The sequence below is a fragment of the Schistocerca nitens genome, chromosome 9, assembly GCF_023898315.1.
Source record: "Schistocerca nitens isolate TAMUIC-IGC-003100 chromosome 9, iqSchNite1.1, whole genome shotgun sequence".
In the NCBI taxonomy this organism is placed as follows: Eukaryota; Metazoa; Arthropoda; class Insecta; order Orthoptera; family Acrididae; genus Schistocerca; species Schistocerca nitens.
The window spans coordinates 485,156,255-485,178,728 of record NC_064622.1 but is presented as its reverse complement, the minus strand read 5'-3'; the positions used below and the strand labels follow the sequence as shown (position 1 = coordinate 485,178,728).

The 22,474-nt window shown below is 37.3% G+C and overlaps 1 protein-coding gene across 2 annotated transcripts; it reads right to left on the bottom strand.

Annotated features, from left to right (window-relative positions):
* Positions 1–12: 12 nt before the first annotated feature.
* LOC126203447 (zinc finger and BTB domain-containing protein 17-like) lies at positions 13–22,403 on the bottom strand. 2 transcript variants are annotated; one of them, XM_049937763.1, is made up of 5 exons: positions 22,268–22,403; positions 21,192–22,044; positions 20,869–21,060; positions 12,361–12,529; positions 13–1,048 (listed from the first exon to the last, which is right to left on the bottom strand). In XM_049937763.1, exons 2-5 carry the CDS (start codon positions 22,035–22,037, stop codon positions 852–854), a joined length of 1,404 nt encoding a protein of 467 aa, XP_049793720.1. In that variant the 5' UTR covers positions 22,038–22,044; positions 22,268–22,403; the 3' UTR covers positions 13–851. The 2 variants fall into 2 exon arrangements, with proteins under 2 accessions (XP_049793720.1, XP_049793721.1); XM_049937764.1 differs by having other exon boundaries at positions 843–1,048; positions 12,361–12,459.
* Between the last annotated feature and the right edge of the window lie 71 nt (positions 22,404–22,474).

Genomic DNA, 22,474 nt, shown 5'->3' with positions numbered 1-22,474 from the left:
TGTCAACACTTAGACAGGATGTCATAAACTTAAATAGTTGATTTGATATTTTAAATACATTTTATATCTACATTCAAATATAATATAAACAATATTGTGAAATCTTGAAGGAATGAACTTGCTTTATTATTTATTCACTGGTGTTCTAAGTTAAGCAATAGAGGGTACTTCACAAATCACAAAGTATGCAACTATTTTTAAAAAACTGAGATCAAAATGGACAAAAGACCATACACAAATTCAGAATGACCAAACCATTTAAACAAACTTCATTACTGTGTAAAGTTTACAGTAGTGTAAGAGTGTCAGAACATGTTAATCTTGTTGTAAAACTTTGTTTTTGCTTGGATTCAGGTATCCTGAACTTTATTCACTGTCTGTTGACTGATTAAATGGCAACTTACCAGTTGTAAATATAACACTTTGATACAAAGGAATGTTCAATGTGGAAACACATTTCACTACATAGGAAGAAATACTTATTTTTATAACCCAAATCATTGGATAATATTGGAATCTGCATTATGGTAATTTATCAATATCAGAAACCTTTAAACAAGATATGATGTTTAGGACCAATTATTTCATTTCAGAAACAGTGCAATACAGCACTATAACAACTACTCATTTTAAAATGTTTCTTATGAAAGATTTGCATGCAAAACATTTCTATTTTCCATTCACATTTGTATTTTGAGATAACAATACAAATAATGCTGCAAGAAGGTGTTGCATAAAATTTTACATAGTCATTGCCTTTCAGGGATATGTTGCTAAAGATTTGTCATTTAATCATTGGTATACTACTTAGATTACTCATAAGTACACAGCAAATGATTTGATATGTTTCTTTAGTCCATAGCAGATGGGCTGACAATTTGATCATGCAATGTTCGTAGGTGCCGTAATAGGTTGCTTTTAACATTGAACCCTTTAGTGCACACAGCACACACATAAGGTTTTTCACCTGTGTGGGTGCGTTTGTGGATTACCATTGATGCACGTGATGGGAAAGTTTTGGCACAAACTGGGCAGCGCTTCCGATCACCTGGAAAAAAGAAACCTTTTTTTAAGATTTAATATGAATAAAGCAAGTTCAGTACTCAATATGTGTCCCTGATTTATTAAATAAATCGTGATGTGCCCAAATCATTGCCACGTGAAACCATTTCAAGTGCCAATTACATATGTAACCGATATCATTCATGCCTTATAAGATGTTTCATGATGTGCACTGCTCATACCATTTCTGTTCTATGAAAGTGAGGGTATGTAGTTAATCAACACTGATCTCTGAATTTTATGTCAAAGTTTACATAGCACCTGTAATGAAATTTATCACTAGGCCAGATAAGTTGTCTGGCCAGTTAGTTAAAAGTGCTATCTGTGTCTGGGGCAAGTTGTTGTTCCCAACAGTTCTTACCACCAACAAATGCATGGAAGCTGTTATATCCTAGCCAGTAATGCCAACCGAGCCCGCTGCCAAAAAGGTTGGCAGCATCAAAGTCCGGACGCCGTCCGCATAAGCAGCGCCAGCGATACAGGAAATCGCCGCAAGTCTGCGCGCGCCACCGCTGGCTTCTGGCTTCTTAAGCGCTGGAGTCGCGAGCGCTAGGACAGTTCTGGATTCACCGCTCAATTGTATACTCGCCACCGAATTGTGTACCTGCTAATTAGTTGTGTGTTCATCGCAGCAGAGTTGTTGTTTGTCGTCAGCCGACGCTGACCTAGCCGCACCGACTCGAACTAGACAGATTTCTGTAGACCATGTCCACCACTGTGTTCTGTATCGTCGTTAATAAAGATAAGTACCGACTTTCATTTAATCCGAGTGTTTGGGTTTTCATCTTTCTGTTCACTGTTCCAGCGGACCGGTCGGCCCGCTATTAAAAGTGTGGCGGTGACTTCGTAGGCCGTTTCTACAGCGAAGTGTTGTCGCTACGAAGGCCGTCACAAAAGAAGCATATTTTTGGACCTACATACTGATTAATAAGGTATCTGCCAACCAAAGAAACTATAACATCTGAACAAAAAGCACCAGAAAAATAGCAAAAGAAAACAATGTCTTTAATTCCACATTTAGCCAACAAAATTTATGCTAAAAGATTACGACAATGAAAAAAAAAAGAAGAGAGAACTTAGCCTTCCAAAACCACATTATAATCAAACAGCTCAGTTGTCATACTACACTGGGGGAAACGTTAAAGATAAAATCAAACTTGCATTTCAAATAACCAATCTGAGAATAAGCTTCAGAACACACTACACAGTATGGTCATGAATTTGTCGTTCCCTAGAACAGTTCTTTAAACTTACCCATTTAGGTGGTTTTTAAGTTAAAATAAGTGTGAGAAAATACATATAGGAAAGAAAGGAAGAAATTTCAAAACAGTTCAGAAAATATCTTACTCTCACTGGCATAAACCTACCTTCATGTAGCTCACATCTGAAAAAACAAACACGCATCCAGTAACTTGACACAATGCCTGTCAATTGAAACCACCTCTGAAAATGTTTTGCTAAATATTTTGGAAGAAAAAGAAACTGTCACATCTGAAAAAAACATCCTGCCATTATTTTGAACAGACTGACTTAAAAAACCAAAAATTTCACCAACATTCTCCTAAACCTCTAGTGCTGAAATACAGTCCTTAGCTAGCAATTTAACACAGATAATGCAATTTAGAATGTGATGAAACTATCGCAAGAAGACAAATGCATGGCTAAAATGGAATAAAGACAAGAATGTGGAAAACAGGAAAAGATTCTTTGAAATGAGAAAAAAAAACTTCTAAACTGACTGGGAACACTAAGAAAAATTATTATAAAAATCAAAACTACACCTTCAAACTGAGCATACTAGAAATTTCTATGAGAATTTGGGAAGAAACTTAAGTAAATATTTTCTGCCAAAGCTTCACTTTAATACCCAAAATGAGAACACAGCACATAACCAAGAAAACTGTGACTTTGGAGAAAATAATTTCAAATTTTAGTAATTTATGACTGTCTGGAAACAAGGTTAAGTTCACACTAGAATGCACTCAGTACCATGACACCCATCTTCCGATAAAAGGTGAAATCGAATAACTCAAAAGCGAAAAAGCACCTTGGGAGGATTCCATAACTGCAGAACTTGGGAAATACTCAAATAACAAATTTCTGGGCTAACTAACCTGTATCATCCAAATTATTTGACTAACAGAAGTGCTTGGAGACTGGAAGACAGCCTTAATCCACCCACTGCCCAAAGCACATGACAAAATTTATTGAACAAATATAGAGGCATTTCTCTCCTACCAACCGCCAACAAAATCTTTATCGATTATGGCAAAACAACTCGACCCACAAATTTGTGAAAATCAACGTGGTTTTATAAAGACTAGATCATGTTCAGAACAGATTCTCAACATAGTCAATAATAATGTATCTGAAAAGATGATCTAAAACTTTTTGTTGACTTCAGGAAACCTTAATGACTCCGTCTGTAGGACGTCTGTCTGGAATTCTCTACAAACTAGACTCAGTGTTATTTTAATTAAAGCTGTGATTTCACTAACAAACACTAATTCTAAAGTGAAAATTCTCGAAATTTTCATATCAAAACTAGTCAGACTAAGTGATAGTCTCTTCCTGATACTCCCTTAACTGTTTTCAAACAGCCTTTACTACGCATACGTGAAGGTAAAGTACTTGGCAATGTCATAAAGGACAAAACTCAAAATAATATCACAAAATGTCCAATACATTACCAACAAAATTCAACAAATTGACGAATTTCTTATTGGAAGTAGATTTCATATTTTTCTTGTGAATGGATTAGGGTGCAAAAGTGAAGAAATTTGTAGCATTAATCTAAGTAATTATAAAACTGTCAGTGTGTATTGTATGAAGCAATCTAGTGGTGGTGGTGGTATTTATGTCAAAAATAATGTCCAGTGCGAAAAAAATTGACTGGGTAGATAAATTTGCATGTGAGATGGTTTCTGAAATAGCTTCAATAAGAATAAAGCTCGGAATTAGCAGTTTAGTAATAGCTAGCCTGTATAGATCCCCTAACAGTAAAATGGAAGATTTCTTTTGTCATTTGCAGGAACTAGTTGATAAATTTTCAACTTGTAAAACACAGACTATAATACTAGGTGATGTGAACATTAACTCCTTAACTAATAGCATAAATTATCTTAGATACATTGATATGTTACAGTCCTATAATTACACCCATGTGAATTTAACATCAACAAGAATAACATATGACTCTCAGACATGTAATGACCACGTTATTACAAACTTAAGCAAGGGAGACCTTGAGTTAGAACCATTAAGAACCACATTTCAGATGATAGTGCATTATTCCCAGAGCTCCATACAGACAAAGAAATAGTTATCTCATACATTAAAGGAAACCCTGGCACACACAAACTGGAATCAGGTGGGCCTATATGAAACAAGATATTAATGGAAAAAAAAATTAGCCCATAATCAAGCATGCTCAGTGGTAAAAAAACTAAGGAAAACTGACAGTTCCAAGAATCTTAAACTTCCCCCTAACGTGATAAAATTAAAGGAAGATATGAAGGACTTGGATATTCTTTTTAGAGACACCAAACTGCAGTACTTCCAATCTAAATACAAAGCCAGTATAAAACTACAGGGAAGCACTTATGACATTAAAAGCACAGATGAGGCAATCCAGCAACATTAGCAAAACAGCATGGAATATAGTAAGCAAAGAAAGCAGGGGAAGTGACAATGCAGTGTGCAATAATATAAAAATAAAAGGCAATGGAAAAATTGCTGAGTGACCCAAAGGATGTATGTAAGAGATTCATAGACCAATTTGGTAAGATGAGTAGGGAGGATCTGATTGACCCACCACAGGTGCTAAATCTCAGTAATTCATTCTTCCCGAGGTGTGTTACAGAATTGGAAGTCCTGAAAACCATTTCAAACTTAAAAGCAAATACATCTGGTGGCTGGGATGACATCTCAGCCAAATTTCTGAGACAATGCAGTGATCTACATCTACATGAATACCTTGGCAGAGGATTCATCAAACCACCTTACAATAATTCTCTATTATTCCAATCTCATACAGCACGCAGAAAAAACAAACATATATCTGTCCGTGCGAGCTCTATTTCCCTTATTTTATTATTATGATCGTTTTTCCCTATGCAGGCTGGCGTCAACAAAATATTTTTGCATTCGGAGTAGAAAGTTGTTGATTGAAATTTTGTGAGAATATTCCGCTGCAATGAAAACTGGCTTCGTTTTAATGATGTCCACCCCAAATCCTGTATCATTTCAGTGACATTCTCTCCCCTATTTCGCGATAATACAAAATGCGCCCTTCCTTGAACTTTCTCAATGTAGGAGTACATTGAATCCAGTCACATAACTGAGACGATATTCCATAAGCAAGCAATTTCAGTACAAGCCTCTTGTATGGTACAATGTCAAAAGCGCCTTCTGGAAATCTAGAAATGTTTTCTAAAGCCGTGTTGACTGTGTGTCAGTATACCATTATCTTCAATAGACAATTCTGTTTGAGGTAATGCGTAATATTTGAATACAGTATATGTTTCCAAAATCCTGCTGCATATCAGTGTTAACGATATGGGCCCGTAACTTAGTGGATTATTCTTAAACCTTTCTTGAATACTGGTGTGACCTATGCAACTTTCCAGTCATTGGGAACAAATCTTTTGTTGAACGAACGGTTGTATATGATTGTTAAGTATGGAACTATTGTATCAGCATACTCTGAAAGGAATCTAACTAGTATACAGTCTGGATCAGAAGACTTGCTTTTGTTAAGTGATTTAAGATGCTTCACTACTTCAACAATATCTATTTCTACATTAAATATAACAGAGGGAAACATTCCACGTGGAAAAAATATATCTAAAAAGAAAGAAAGTGATGAGACTTACCAAACAAAAGCGCTGGCAGGTCGATAGACACACAAACGAACACAAACATACACACAAATCATGTTTGCAGCTCTTCTTGATTCAAATTCTGGAATATTTTCTTCATCTTTGGTGAAGGAATTTCGGAAAGCTATGTTTAGTAACTCTGCTTTGGCAGCGCTGTCATTGATAGTATTTCCATTGCTATCGCACAGAAAAGTCATTTATTGTGTCTTGCCACTAGCGTACATCACATCCGACGTGAATCTCTTTGGATTTTCTGCCAGGTTTCAAGACAAAGTTTCATTGTGGAAACTATTATAAGCATCTTGCATTGGCTTAATAAAGCCATTACAACATTTAATAAACAGCTCTTTCAGTTATGGGTCATTTCCTAACTTTTTAAAAGTCACTGAAATAAGAGATTGGTGCATAAAAAGGGAATAGCTACTGGTATACAAAATTATACGCCTATTTCATTAACATCAGTATTTGGTCAGACTACTACTTGATCAACTTAAATAATTTTTCTGCAAGTACAATCTACGAAAAACCCTCTCAGCAGGGTTTCAGGAAGGGTAGATCTATAGTAACAGCTCCAGCAATATTTTTTCAAGTGGTATTGGATAAACTCAGCCTATCCAAGGCCTTTGACTCTGTAAATTATTCCATTCTTCTATATAAATTAGAAACTTATGGAGTCAGAGGAGTGCCATCAGATTTGTTAAGATACTACCTTGTTGACAGGAGACAACGTGTTAAGCTGTATCATACAACTGGTGGACATGCATAAATAGTAAAATCATCTTATAAAATTCTTAACTGTGGAGTCCCTCAGGGATGCATTATCAGGTTTCTTTCTGTTTGTTGCATACATCAATGATATAATAAATCCACAAAATGCAAACCTAATAAATTATGCCAATGGTACCTCCTTCATAAGCTGGGGCTCTACAAAACAGGTAGCAGTGGAAAATAATGCAGAGAACATTAGCCTCGCCGTACAATATCTGACCAAAAACAAATTGGCACTAAATAAGGACTAGAAATTCTGATGGAGTTTCTGCTAAATTATAAATCAAAACAAGTGGACACTGAACTGTCTTGACACACACCTATTTTGGACTCATACACTCCCATCTACAATATGGTATTGAGACTTGTGTCACGGCATCAATGGTATACATGGATAGGGCTTTCAGAGCCCACAAAAGAGCAGGTAGGATAATAGCTAACATTAGTAAACGTTAGTCCTGTAGAGACTACCTCATTACGTATAACAGACTAACAGTGTATTCATCGTATGTTCTCAGGACTATACTGTTTATAAAAGAAAATTTGGAGCATGGCAAATCAACAGTGAGATCCATAATTATAATACAAAGAAAAAGAGAGGATTGCCACTTAAAGTTAGTAATAACAGAGCAACATATCATAGTACATTTTCTGCTGGAAGACTTTTTATAACAGGCTGCCAAGTAATATAAAACTGTTAAATGAAGACATGTAAGACAAAATTAAAACAACTGTTAATTGATAAATGTTTGTAGTCCATCAAGGATTTTTAATGTTGTGCATAATTTATCTTTATTTCTAAGCTCTTATTAATGTCCGTGTTCATAAACAGACTATGTCCACGACTGTAAAAGTTATTATGGACTGGAAATCACAGAAAGGAAAATTTTGGGCCCAGGAAAAAGTACACACAATCCAGAAGATGTCATAATAAAGAACTTTACACACTGAAAAAAATTGCAGATATGATTAGAAAAATAAAAATAGCTTTCTACGGACACATGCAAAGGATGAATCCCAACAGAGTGATAGATAGACTATTCACTTACTTTGGTAAATTAAAAATTGATAACACATGATGCAAGGAAGTTGGAAGGAACATGGACGAACTTCGATTACTCCAAGAGATATTTAGTTTTGACTACCACTCAGAAATAAGTTAGATTTCCATGACAAACCCAAGAAGAAGACTGGAGCCATTTGGTCAGAAACAAGAAGAGAGAAATGTGGGGAAAAAAACAAAGGAGAACCAGTTGAAAAAACTGTAGACCATAGCGGCTCATTTGTAAAAGAAGAGGATGAGGAGAAGAGGAAATAAACAACTCAGTCATATCTTTGGATATTAAGCACATCACCACTGACAAGTACATAAGATCCATAATTAATATGCTAATTAAAACTCGTAGTTAGATAATTATATGACTGCTACTGGCAAATGTCTTTGGCATGTGCATATTAAAAGGCAAGTTAAATTATATAAAAAAGCAGCAGTCACATTAAGTAATATGAAACACTATACACTACAGATAAATGTATTTTGAAAGATATTTTGTCTTCTGCAATGTAGATACCACTAACAATGGACACACACCTGATATTTTTCCGGCAATAAATAGATAAAATTAATATCTAACAATGGAAAGTCCAGATTGGAAAATCAATAAAAAGAAAATGACAGATTGCTACTCACTGTAAAGATGACATGTTGAGTTGCAGACAGGTACTACGAAATGACTGTTACACACTAAGCCTTCAGCCAAAGCTTTCCTCAGAAAACAAAGGAAGAAACACACACATTCAACCAAGCAGGCATACCTGAGGCTATCTACATTCACTCTGACTGGACTGGCAGTGTTAAGACAGACAGTTCGGCTAGAGCGCCTGGAGGTAGTAGACATGTTCACGAGATATGCCTGCTTGTGTTTTGTGTGTGTTTTCCTTTCTTTTCTGGAGAAGGCTTTTGCTGAAACCTAAGTGTTTAACAGTCTTTTTGTTGTGCCTGCCCACAATGCAGTGTTTCATCTTTATGACGAGTAGCAATGTATCCTTTTCATAACTGTTAAAAGTAATCTGTATTGGGCAGCATATGCAAATGAGTATGGCTAATTTCCAAAAGTTGTACAGAACTGGAGAAGAAAAATTTCATATTTTGAATGGCAATGTTAGACAGTTTGAATCTGCCTCAAGACCAACACACATAAATCCTGTTCTGTTGTCAGTCACATTTTGTATCTAACGCTTTAGTTGCAATGGAGTCTACAGTAACCATAAATATTCTGAATGGTAACTCTGGCATTTGATAGATTAAAGTTGAGTAGAGAGTTGTCATGCAGACAATTTGTATAAGTCATCAGAGTTCAAATTCCCCCAAGGAACGTAGTTTGTAAAGCATGGCAGTCATGATGATGACTGAAAAAGAACACACTTCGTACACTGTGATGGCAGTGTGGACAGGAGACCAGTTTCAAGAGTCTTACGCTGCCATCATCTGAGCTTATAAAACTTTTTATAAAATTGCTGTGTTACACTACATGAAGTCAAAGCATAATAGGCACTCCCCACATATACATGTCTTCATAAAAATCCCCTTGATAAAATGCACACACATTGTAAAATGCATACAGTTGTTAAAGTCTTCATACTGTCCATGCACATTGGTGATGAACGTGGTACTGACAAGTTTGACGCTGACTGGATTTTTATCGAGACATGTACACTTGGGGAGTGCCTTTTATGCTTTGTCTTCATGTAATGTAACATGGCAATTTTATAAGTTGCATAAGACCCGATGATGGCAGCATAAGATTGTTGAAACCGGTCATCTTGGAACAATAAATGTGCCTATATTCTGATCACGCCATACAAAGTATGTTCATTTTCAACCGTACTGATTACCCAACAGCACAGCACCTGTTCCTTACATGATGATGTTTACTGTGATTTGCTTTTCGTGTTTATTTAACCAAGAAAATTGCAATTAAACCCAGTAATACAATATAATAGTGTTTAAACTGGCTACTGTGGCTGTTGTATTAAAATTTTGACATTGTAATGGCCAGAGATTTCATCTGCATGCACATATGAAACTACTCTTTGACTGCTGCAGCAATGTATTTGGAAGTGTTATTTTGAAGATGCAAGTGTTCTGTTTCACTACAGAAACATAGTAGCCAAAAATGATTTACTTATCTTCTCCCAGTAAAACCATAACAGAACCCATCGAAAATGGATATGATTACCCAAACAACTAAAGAAACTCCAACATGATTTACAATTGAAGAAGACTGGTAGAGATTACTCACTTTAACTGCTGTTGCCCAAATGTAAAAAAGGCTAGCAATGGAACAGAGTAAAAAACCCTCTAACCTATGCTACTGTTTGACATTGGTTAGGATTGTATGTTTTGTGCCCCATACATCACTGTGATTCAGCATTCTATCATATCCAATGTTAGCTAGTTGTCAGTTAATGGTGGCCTGGCAATGAAGACTGGCACTTAATAAAAATAAATACTTGAATTTTTTGCCCTCCAATAATAAAGCAGTATAAAGAATTTGAAATAAGCAATGCCACATACTGCAGCAAACAGTTGGTGTTTTCTCCATTGCTGTACAACATAAAATTTGGAAATTCTTTGTGTCAATGATATGGTTACTGAGAAAAGCCACAAAACTGTCGGTTTTCCATTGTCCAAATGTGACCTGAATATTGGAATAAACCTGTAAAAAATTAATATATATTTCCAGGAGTACAATATCATAGGGGGAAACACAGAAAATCTGCAGAAACTTGCAGTTGATTCATTTCAAACAATTACTGCCAAAGATTGCAACAGGACAGTAAAGCAACGTAAAAGTATATTGGAACTATAGGTTTCAAAAACATGAAATTAGAAGTGCTCCCACTTCTGAAAAGCAGTGATGACTGAAGAATTGCTCGGAGCTGAATGTGATGGGTCCCTGTGTGATAAGTTTTCCACTTCCATTATTCTCGCATTCTTATTGGCATGGGAAGATTACATGTTTTTAATTGTGTGTACTGAGAAGTGTATGAGTATGTGTACAGTCCTTTACTGAGTAAAAAATTTGCTCCAAAAAACTAAACACAGTTGCCATTTCTCTGGTTGCCAGCACTGGCACAAAGGAGGTCAAGTTTGCTTACCCCTCTCCTCTCCACAACATCTTTGTATGTGAGGAAGATTCCTTCTGTGCCTTGTACCTGAACCATTTTTAGAAGGCATGCAGAAAACTTGTGCAAGTAGTGAATGCAATAATTCAAAGTGTCTCAATGAGTACCAAGTAGAAACCACACACTGATCCCAAAACTATTGAAAAAGCTGAATGTGTTGAGCATTACGCTGGATTAATAACAGCAGAAATTCCAAGATAATATGTACAATTAATTGAATTTCTGTGAAGTCATATTATTGGTATGTAGGAAGAGGAAAGGTTCTGATCAATTAGCTAATGCATTTGCTGTGAGGTGTCAGGTTGTTCAGGGAAGTTTCACATGTTCATCAACTTCGATCCTCATGGTGGTGGCATGCAGGTTTCCTCATGGATGCCAATATTGTACCTAGAGGTCAGCTGGGATCATCAAAAACCATTTGGCAGTGCCTGGACTCATTTCCAAATTGTGTTGAAATTACTTGAACTGAGCTCAAACATAATCTACTTTTAGTTCTGCCATGTGTTCCATGGTCCAATTGTCAGTATTCAGACAAAAGTTCACAAATTATCTCAACATTTTCATCTGTTTGGGTGGCTGACTAACATCTGGAACAATGTTCTGTCCTCAAATGACATACACAATTCTTGAAGCAAGAAAACCATTTGTACATTCTAATTTTTCCTATAACTTAATATTTGTAAACTGTTTTCAACATCCTGTTTCTGTGACATTTTTTCCTGAGCAGGAAACACAATTTCTCAACTGCGGGGAAAAAAAAAAAACAAGTGTGAGGGAGAGACAACACCAGACATCTTCCCCTTTATACGTCTGGGACACATGCAGCCTCAGAAACAACTTCAGGCAGAGGTCACAAAGAACACTATTTTGTAAGATGACACCTGGCACCTTCATGATGATCCCTTTGCAATCCTTTTGGTTTCAGTTTTCACAAGGTATTGTAATTGCCTAATAAAATCTTACCATACGTGTATGACTCAGTGAATATGACCATATATGGTGTGTGACCAGTATAACGTGTGAATAAAACTCATTCGTGTGACACCATTGCTTCAGGGTGCTCATTTTCCATTTGCATATTTTAGAATTTGGTCTCCCAGTGTGTCTAACCTCAATAGGGATTACATTAAACAGAGAATGACGATTCCATTTTTCTTGTTTGTGGAGACACACATTCTTCACTCCACAGTGATTGTTACAATACGTATACAAGGACAGGAGTTTCCTCTGTCTGTCCCCTGCTCTTCAAAAAGTGACAAAGTCAAAAAGCCTCTGTAATCTTGTACTTCTGAAGAAATAAAACATCATTTGCGAATGTGTACACTTAGCTAGTGTTTTAGTGCACTTCCATCATGACAGTTGTTTGCAATAAAGTACCATATTAGCTATGAGTCATTATGATGAAATCATCCACACACCAATGTCAAACTATGGGCACTTGAAAATTGAAAATATAACATACCTGTGAATCTGTGGCCATCTCGGATATTAGTGGCACACCTGTTGGTAGCAGCGAGCTGCTCATCTGTGTGCTCCTCCTGGATGTGTCGCACCCATACACCTGGAGTGTCAAACACTTGCTCACAAAGCTCACATTTCAATGGTGGAAATTCAGGACCATCTTCATTGCCCTGTGTGTCGTATTCACCATATTACAGTTGTTTTACATTAGTTTTGTCATTCTTTTTGCCAAAAACTCTTAATATGAGGGACATTTCATAAATAATGCACACTATTTTTTTTACTTACATGTTTATTTCTTTCCAATATCTCTCTACAGCCCTTCGATATGGCCTCCCTGCTTCTCTATGACTGAATCTCAATGTCTTGGAAGCTCTATTATTCCATCCAGGACACCCCTGCTGCTCATCTGTTGAATGGTTCAGGTGATGGTGGTAGAAAGCTCTTCCAGAGAAAGATAATGATGTCCGTGCATAGGTTTTCTCAACTTCAGAAACAAACTGAAGTCTCGTGGACTCATGTCTGGGCTGTAGCGAAGATGCAGCAACACTTCCAATCCGTATTTGTGCAGTTTTTGGGCTACAACATTGCCAATATGTGAGCGAGCATTGTCGTGGAGAATGAGTGGCCCAGCCTTGAGAGCAACTGAGCAAAAATCATCATTTGCTTGATCTTTGAGCACGGTGAAATTTTTTTCGATGTGGATAATCTGAAGCCCTCTACTCATTGGACTGTGATTTCAGCCCTGGTTGAAAGGCTCTAATCCATTTTTCATCAATAGTGACAATTTGACACAAGAATCCTTGAGCTTCACAGTTGAATCATTGTTTGAGCAACATTGCAATGTCCATGCGTTTCTGTTTCTCTTCAGCAGCCAAACATTGAGGGACCCATCTCGCAGAATTTTATCTCTTCAAATCACTTGTCAGAAAACGGAATACCGATGTTGGGGGAATTACATGGGTTCAGAGAGTTCCTCATAAGTTGCACCATGATCTTCCAGAGCATCTGCCTGAAGTTTCACAATTAGTTCATCTGTTGTCTTTTTGACCTTCCAGGTCTTGGATTATCATCAATGCTCATATGACCACCATAAAAACCAATAACCCAACGTGAAAATGTACTACAGCCCTGTGTAAACTCACCACAAACTTCACTTAACACACTGTGGATTTCTGCTGCGTAAAGTTTCAGTCTTGATGTATGACTTCTGGTCTTTAACACTCAACAGTACATGAGACCCCTGCGGGGTCCATTTCTACCTCTCGCCTATTTTACGTAGGAGTACACAGTGAAAATACAAAAACATGTGCTTCCTCCTCAAGCTCCCAACTACACCTCGTAATTTTTGTTGTTGCCGCATCAAACGATCCACTGTAATACCATATTGTGCATTATTTATGAAATGTCTCTCATACTTTATTGACCATATTCAGAACAAGTTATACCATCACTTAATTTGTAAAGATTATATGGCTGAGTATTTCAACAAAATTATTACTGTCATTTGTTACATGCAAAAAAAGTGGGTGATTAAATAACGAGCATTACACATCAAAATATTATCCTTCTTCCTCTGGTGCTTCAGTATACTGAAGAAAAAATATATAAATAAATAATGAAAATAGTTCTCACCAATTTTATTGTAATATGTCACAACTAGCTATATGACTGGTGTAGTTTACCCCATATTTCTGTATGGCAATTACATTAACACCTACAAAGCTTGGATAAGTCTGGAAAACCTACACTTCTTAAATAAGAGTTTAAAGATTTGTCCTTGTTGTAGACAATTCTCATGGAATATTCAGTTTTAGGCAATACAATTACATAAAATCAAATTAACAAAGAACTGTGCAATTACAATTTAGTGAAAATGTCCTACAAGAAGGCCAGTAAATTTGGCATCATATATGACATGTACACAATGGTTAATGAAAACATTATGACTCCACATATATTGTGCAAAGAAACACATACTGTTTACATGGTGACCTGTAACACAATTTTTGAAGGTGTCAAAAATATACATAGCTACATCCATACTCTGCAAACCACCATGAAGTTCATGGCAGAGGGTATGTCCCACTGTACCAATTATTAGGGGTTCTTCCTACTCCATTCACACACAGAGTGTGGGAAGAATGATTGTTTGAATGCCTCTGTGTGTGTTGTAATTATTCTAATCTTGCCATCACGATCCCTATGTGAGTGATACACAGTGGGTTGTAGTATATTCACAGAGCCATCATTTAAAGGCGGTTCTTGAAACTTTGTTAGTAGACATCTCAGGGAAACTTAGCCTATCTTCAAGAGTCTGCTAGTTCGGTTTCTTCAGCATCTGGGTGACACTCTCCCATGAGTCAAACAAACCTGTGACCATTTCTTCTGCCTTTCTCAGTATACATTCAATATTTGCTAATAGTACTATTTGGTATACACTTGAGCTATACACTAGAATGGGTTGCATGAGTGATTTGCAAACAATCTTTGTAGACTAATTGCACTTCCCCAGTATTCTAACAATAAGCCAAAGTCTACCATCTGCTTTTCCCATTACAGCCTATTTGATCATTCCATTTCATATCCCTACAAAGCATTACACCAAGGTATTTGTACAAGATGGCTGATTCCAACTGTGACTCATTGATATTACAGTCATACAATACTATATTTTTTGTTTTGTGAAGTGCACAGTTTTCCATTTCTGAACATTTAAAGGAAATTGCCAATCTTTGCACCACTTTGAAATCTTATCAAGAGCTGACTGAATATTTATACAGCTTCTTTCAGAGAGTACTTCATTACAGATAACTGCACCACCCGCAAAAAGTCTGAGGCTACTATTAATTTTACCCACAAGGTCATTAATATACAACATGAACAGCAAGCATCCCAACATATTTCCTGGGGCACACCCAAAGTTACTTCTACATCTGATGATTACTCTCCATCTGTGTGCATCTACATCCATACTCTGCAAACCACCATGAAGTGCATGGCAGAGGGTACATCCCACTATTAGTTATCAGGGTTTCCTCCAGTTCCATTCTGTATGGAGTGCATATGTCAGGGTGAAATATCATTATATTTTCTTTTATTTAAAAACACTGAGGTTCGACAGATCACCTGACAGATGAATCATTGGGAATATGTCTCATTCCTTCACTTAGTCGGGTTATGGTTATGATCAGGGATTAGAAAGCCCAAATTGCACCAACCACAACTTCAGCCACAGTACACAAGGCCATTTTACTTCTTTTTCCTCAAAGAGGTGAGATTAAATAAATAGAAAAAGAACAAAGTAAACTATCACTGGTAGGTTGTCAAAAGACAGTACAGCAAAACTGTAAAACAACAACAACAAATACTTCCATTTATTGGCAGTGTCATGCTGAGAAGTTTAAAAATTTAAGACTAGTCAGCAGTATGATAAATGTCAAATGAAAAGAAATCACTGTCTTGGATCCAAAAGTTATTTATATACAAGTGCCATCTGTGCCTAATATTGTGTGTAAGGTCATAAACATGCAATTATAACAAAGTTAGAAACTGAAGAAAAGAAAAATATTCACACTTGTTCACTCCTTTTGCCCTAAATTATGTTGTAATTTTCCTGGCACATAATTTTAAATAGAATATTATTTGATTTTTCACTGTGTGCTACAGTTCTCAACTGCTTCTCAATGCCAGTGAAGTACAGTTATTACCATTTCTTGCTTTTCATTAATTCTTACTTGCTTCTCTGTCTAAAATCTCTTAAGTTTCCTCATACTATTCTGTTTTCCCCCTTCCTTTTCCAGAACTTCTCAACCCATTTAAATCCCCCTGCCACCCCTTCTAACTTCAGACTATATCTACCTCTCAGATAACTTCAAACAATGGAAAATCCAGGATGGAATGTAACAATATGAGAGAAGGAAAGTTGCTACTCACCATATAGCAGAGGTACTGAGTCGCGATAGGCGCAATAAAAAGATTGACACAATCATAGCTTTCGGCCATTAAGGCCTTTGTCAGTAGTGGACACACATACACACATGCACACACACACTCACGCAAGCCATTAAGGCCTTTGTCAGTAGTAGACACACATACACACACACACACTCACGCAAGTGCAACTTGCACACACATCTGCAGTTTCAGAGAGCTGAAACTAAACTGTGAGCGGCAGCACCAGTGCATGATGGGAGTGGCGAATGGGTGGGGGTAAGGAGGAGGCTGGGGTGGGGAGGGGGAGGGATAGTATGGTGGGAGTGGCGAACAGTGAAGTGTTGCAGTTTAGACGGAGGGCAGGAGAGAAGGTGCGGAGGGGGGAGAGGGTAAGTAGCGGAAAGGAGAGAAATAAAAATAAAAAGAAATTAAAGGAGTGGGTGTGGCGGTGAAATGACGGTTGTGCTGTGCTGGAATGGGAACAGGGAGGGGGCTGGATGGGTGAGGACAGTGACTAATGAAGGTTGAGGCCAGGAGGGTTACGGAAACATAGGATGTATTGCAGGGAAAGTTCCCACCTGCACAATTCAGAAAAGCTGGTGTTGGTGAGAAGGATCCATACGGCACAGGCTGTGAAGCAGTCATTGAGATGAGGAGTATCATGTTTGGCAGCGTGTTCAGCTACAGGTGGCCACAGTTTGTTGTTGGCCGTTCATGTGGACACACAGCTTGTTGGTTGTCATGTCTACATAGAATGCAGCACATGGTTGCAGCTGAGCTTGTAAATCACATGACTAGTTTCACAGGTAGCCCTGCCTCTGATGGGATAGGTCTTGCATCTAGGTCTACTACAGGGGTATGAGCCATGAGTAAGGGATTGGGAGCAGGGGTTGTGTAAGGATGGAAGAATTAAATACCCTGAATCAGTCAACTACAGAGGGGTTAGTCCTATTAAGAAACTGTGGTCAGTGAAGCCGAGTCATTAGGTCTATGCATCAAGAAAGCACAGAGAAATTACTAAAGCTATGGATGAATACACTACAGCAAAACTGACCACACTCTTCAAAGTAGAAATTGCATCTTCAGAAGAAAATGAACCAAAGCACTCATGCATCTCTTGTCAGGAATTTTTCACAAATATCAGTTCAGCTGTTGAATATTGTGCATCCTACAGTGAAAAGGTGCAGGTTTTAACTATTATTCCATAGACATTTTCAAAGAAAACAATTTTGAACCACTTTCCATCAGTATCAAAGTACATGGTAGACAAATCAAGAAATGTGAGGTCTGCAAAAGGAGTCTGTGGAAGACCAGATCCCTATTATGGTCATCCTGTAGAAGCAGCTCAAGTTCAAATAGTGCAGTCATCTGGAAGATAAAATGTTCTTGCCAGAGTGCCAACAAAAAAGACACTGTAACTGTAACAGTTGAAGCTCAAAAAGTTGTGAAAGTGAAGAGATACATGACTCGTACTATTAAAGAAACTTTTGCAATTTATAAGAGCAACTATACAACTTCACGTACTGGAAGATCAAAATTTTATGCATTATGGCGTAAGTGGGTAGTTCCACATTCACCTAGAGATGTCTGTTTATGTGTGCATGGCACAAATTTTGAACTTTGTGTGGTACCTTTGAACAACTTACTGGAGCACGTGACATATGGCACCTTGGTTGAGCGTATGAAGTCATTAGTAGTCTGTGACGTAAAGCGAGAGACTTGTTTGTTTCAAGAATGTGGTGACTGCACTAGAAAGGGAGGACTCTACAGACACTTGGCCTGGAAGACATAGCAGATAACTCTGCAGAAATTACAAATGCGACATGGGAGGAAAATAAACTAATTAAGAAAACCATTGCCTTTGACAGTTTCACTGATGAACTTGGTAAATGGTCAGTGAAAGCAGTAACACAACAGCATCTGAAGAAATTGCAACACCACATTGCAGAAGTGAAAGGGTGTGTATAGGCTGAAGAACTATGTTTAGTGCTTCACTGTGATTTTACTTAAAACTGGTCTGTAATTCTCTCACAAGAAGCACACGAGTATCTTTGGAGTAACGACCAGGTTTCAATTTTTTAGGAGTGACATATTTTCAAAGCAATACCACAAGTGTTGCAGTTACAAGTGATGACACAGGGCATGACTCAGCACATGATTTGCTAGCAATGCAAAATTCTTCAACTGTAAACAGGGGCAGAGAAGATCATCATTATTTCTGACGGTGCTCCTAGTAATTTTAGAAATCGTTACCAACTGTTTGAATTGAGTAAGTCGCTTGTGCCAAATGGCTGGGTATACAGTGCTACTGGTCACAGGAAGGGGCCTTGTGATGGTGTAGGAGACCTACTGAAGTGCCAGGCTACAAAACATGATCTTTCCAGACCAAATACAACTGCGATTCAGAATGCTCCGGATTTTATGAGAGTCGTGAAATCTTACACACCCACAGCCCTCATTCTTTTGTCCAAAGATGAATCAAAGAATTTTGTGAGCAGAAACAAGAAGAATGGTTCAAACAACTACTCCTGTGAAAGGAATTCAGAAGACACATTTCTGGAGTCAAAGTGATGGGTGAATTCATATTGCACGCACTTTAAAGGGCAAGAAAGAAGAAATTTTGTTCGTTCGGCTAACACCTCAGAAGCAGCAGGATAATATTCAGATTCACAACCTGAGAAGGGGGATGTACGTGGTGTGTTTGTATGACTGTCACTGGTGGACTGCAGAGATTATAGACACCAGTTATAAGTTAAACGAAACTGTAGTGAACTTCATGCTACTACATGGACCAGCTGCTGGATAAAGGTTTCCAGCTGAAGCACAGCAACAACGTCATCAGTGCTCACTTCCTGTTCAAAATGTTTTGAAGATTGTAAGTTCTCCAGTTCCTATTGGTTTAACAGGAAGGCATCACCCTATATCAAAGGAAGACACTGAAGCAGTGGAACACATTTGTAGTTCATTGACTGGCTAATTTCAGCACAAAACAGAGTCCACAGAAGCTGTATAAATTGAAACCTTTAAGTCAGTGAACCTTTCACATACATTTTGGAACTGTTTAAAATGCTTGGAAATTGACTCTCTTACTCATCTTTCAAAACTAAAATTATGTTAAATAAGGTTAGGTTTTGATTTTTATGAGTGTGTTATGTATTAATGTGGTAATAAAACAGGTTTTATGTATGGCAAAAATTTCCATTGTTTACAAAAGCTGTTCAACCTAAAAGTGGAAGTGGGGAATGTTGTACTATATAGTACCACTCAACAGAAAAAAATCAAAATTTTATGGATTGGCATTTTTGAATATAATTCTTTTCCATAAATTATAAAAAAGTTGAGAACACTATAGTAAAAGAACTTTGACAGATAAATCCTAATGGAGGATTTCTTCATAATCATAAAGCAATTATATTAAAAAAAAATCTAGAACTGTTCCAGAGAACCAGCATTTTCAATTTTTTTCCAAAATTCGCATCTTCAAAGCGGTATGTGCAGTGTCACCTTGGGAGGGGGTATCTCGGAGCAGAAATTTTTTTGGAGGAAACAAAAAATTGTGTTCCTTAATTAGTCCATAATTTTATGCTAAATTCAATAATATCCGAGACTATGAAGGTAAAATTTTTTCCTAGCCTGCCTGAATTGATATGGACTATGCCTAAGATTCTTATCAGATTCTACACAGTAGGAAACTGCCAATTAATCTGCAAACCATAATCTAAATTTACATTTCTCTTGTGCAGAACATGAGTCCATTCAATAATGACCTTTCACAAGATTGATACCAGTTTGAATTTATTAATAATTTAATTGCAAATAGAGCTTTTGTGCTCTTCGTTAGATTCTGCCTCATTATTATTCATACAACTTTTTCTTCCGAAATTAATGTCTCTTGTCTTCAAAATATGAATCTTTACTTTTTAACCCATTAGTATTGCTTACAAGCCTCACCACAACAATTCCTTACGGAAGCAACAAAATCCTGTTGTTATTTAAAGCATTAACACATCAGATAATCAATAGCATCTGAGGCACAAATACATTGTAACTGCAAACAGAAAGTTATTATTATGCTTCTCTTTCAGGATAATGCAAATTGCAAGATAAACTCATAACATTCTCATCTGCAGTATTCTGAATCACTACAAGAAAAAGAAAATTAACACTCATAGCCAACTTATTTACCCATTTACAACAATTGACAAAAAAGTTCAGTGCTCAGCTGAAGAAATATGCTGTGTTTCAATTTACTATTATTGTGCAAATTTTTAGTTTATGTTTAATTTCTTCAGAACATTGATTATCAAACTGAAAGGCTTGAGTAGTGGTAGTTTTATGATTTTAGTTGTTAAATTATGCCTGTAATTAAATAATAAGTGTGAATGAACAATATCACTTGTTAAATTATGCCTGTAATCAAGTAGCAAGCACGAATGAACAATTTCACTTACAAGCAAACAAGTTTTAACCTACACAAAAACTATTTACTGTTACTCTTGTCTCAACAATATATTCATACATTTAAAAATGAGTAAATGAGGTAATTTACTAAATGAAATTGTGGTGCAGTTACCTGTGAAGGTCTTCTATTATAACGTTTCCGTCTACCATCGTGCTTTTCATGGAAATTTTCTATATGGCGCACCCAGTCACCTGGAAGACTAAATGTTTCATGGCAAAGATCACATGTGAGGGGTGTATACAAGGCCGAGGGTTCCTGTACATGTACAGCCCTTCCTTCACTATCATGGAAGTCATCTTCCTCCTGTAACATGTACAATTAAAAACTTTAAATTTTGAAATGTGCACTGGATTATATTTATTCTTCAATAACAACAGCACACACAGAAATTGACTTAAAAGCACTATGAAGTGGACATTTTTCACAACACTTACAGACTTAACTGTCACTTCTGGATGCATATGACTTGCTATTTCTTCTTCCATTGGTTCAGACAGTTCTGTATCTACCCACTCAATAGGTTCCTGTTTTACTATCAACTGGACAGGATTCAATGGCAAATTATTGGGCGGGTGCTCTGAAGAACTGTCAGTCAGAACGTCTGCTTCGGTAGGACTCTTGCTGCTAACAGCACCAGGAGTTACTACATCTTGCTTTTTCTCTGGATTCTTGTCCTCTTTTCCATTTGAAGCTGTATCTACACTTGCTGTTTCCTTTTCGTTACATACATTCTGGTCAGTTGTAGCAGTCAAGGAGGAATCCTGAAATCTTGAACCTGAGGATGCTTTCCTCTGACACTTCCCTGTCGCCTCGGTCTGTATCTGAAGAGGAAATAATCTCTGTACTGAGGGTTGGACATTACCATTTCTGTCCTGTACCACCTGATTCACTGTATTAGTCCTTTCATGGCACAGTCCCTTTATACCTAAAATATGTGCAGCTCTCAGGATTCCATCCAGCTGTCCATAGCTCACTGTTGCCTCTCCGCTGTACATATACTGAACCAAAATCTTCAAAATACGGTAAGGGATTTCTGAGGGTAAAACAATTACAATGGGGAAATTGACTGTAGGTGGGTACACAGCTTTGAGTAGCTGCTGAAGATACGAACTGCATGCTGATAATACGAACCGGTGCGCCGATATCTGTCGTCCGTCCACTGTTGCTAAACACACGTCGGAAAATAATTCAGACCGCAGCAAAGTGGCTACGGATGAATGAAGATGTGTCCCGTAACTATGCCACTTCAGCTGAAAGTTATCTGCCGCTGCAATAGCCATGGTAATGCTGAAAATAATTTTCATAGCAAGTAACACATTACTCAAGTACAGCGCGCAACAATAATATCGAAAGGAAGGTAAACAGCGCGATAAGTTACGCTATGTTCCAAGTAGCTGGCGACAGGCAAACGGATGGCAAACAAAGCTAAACAGCGTCCAGCCGGTAACGTAAACAATCTTTTCATTCGCGTCTGTCAACAACAAATATGTAACGTCATTTTTCAACTTACCTTTTTATTTAAACTGTTAGCTGTCGAACCAGCGCCGCCTAATAATGAAAATCGATCACCTACGACCATTATCGATTTTCGGGTAGGATGGCCAATGGTGTTTCAACATCATCCATTGATCGGTATTGGTTCCCGGCTATTGGGACAGCGAAGAGTGCGAATACGTATAGCGTCAAAAGAGCATTTGTAAAAAGTTATGATATATAC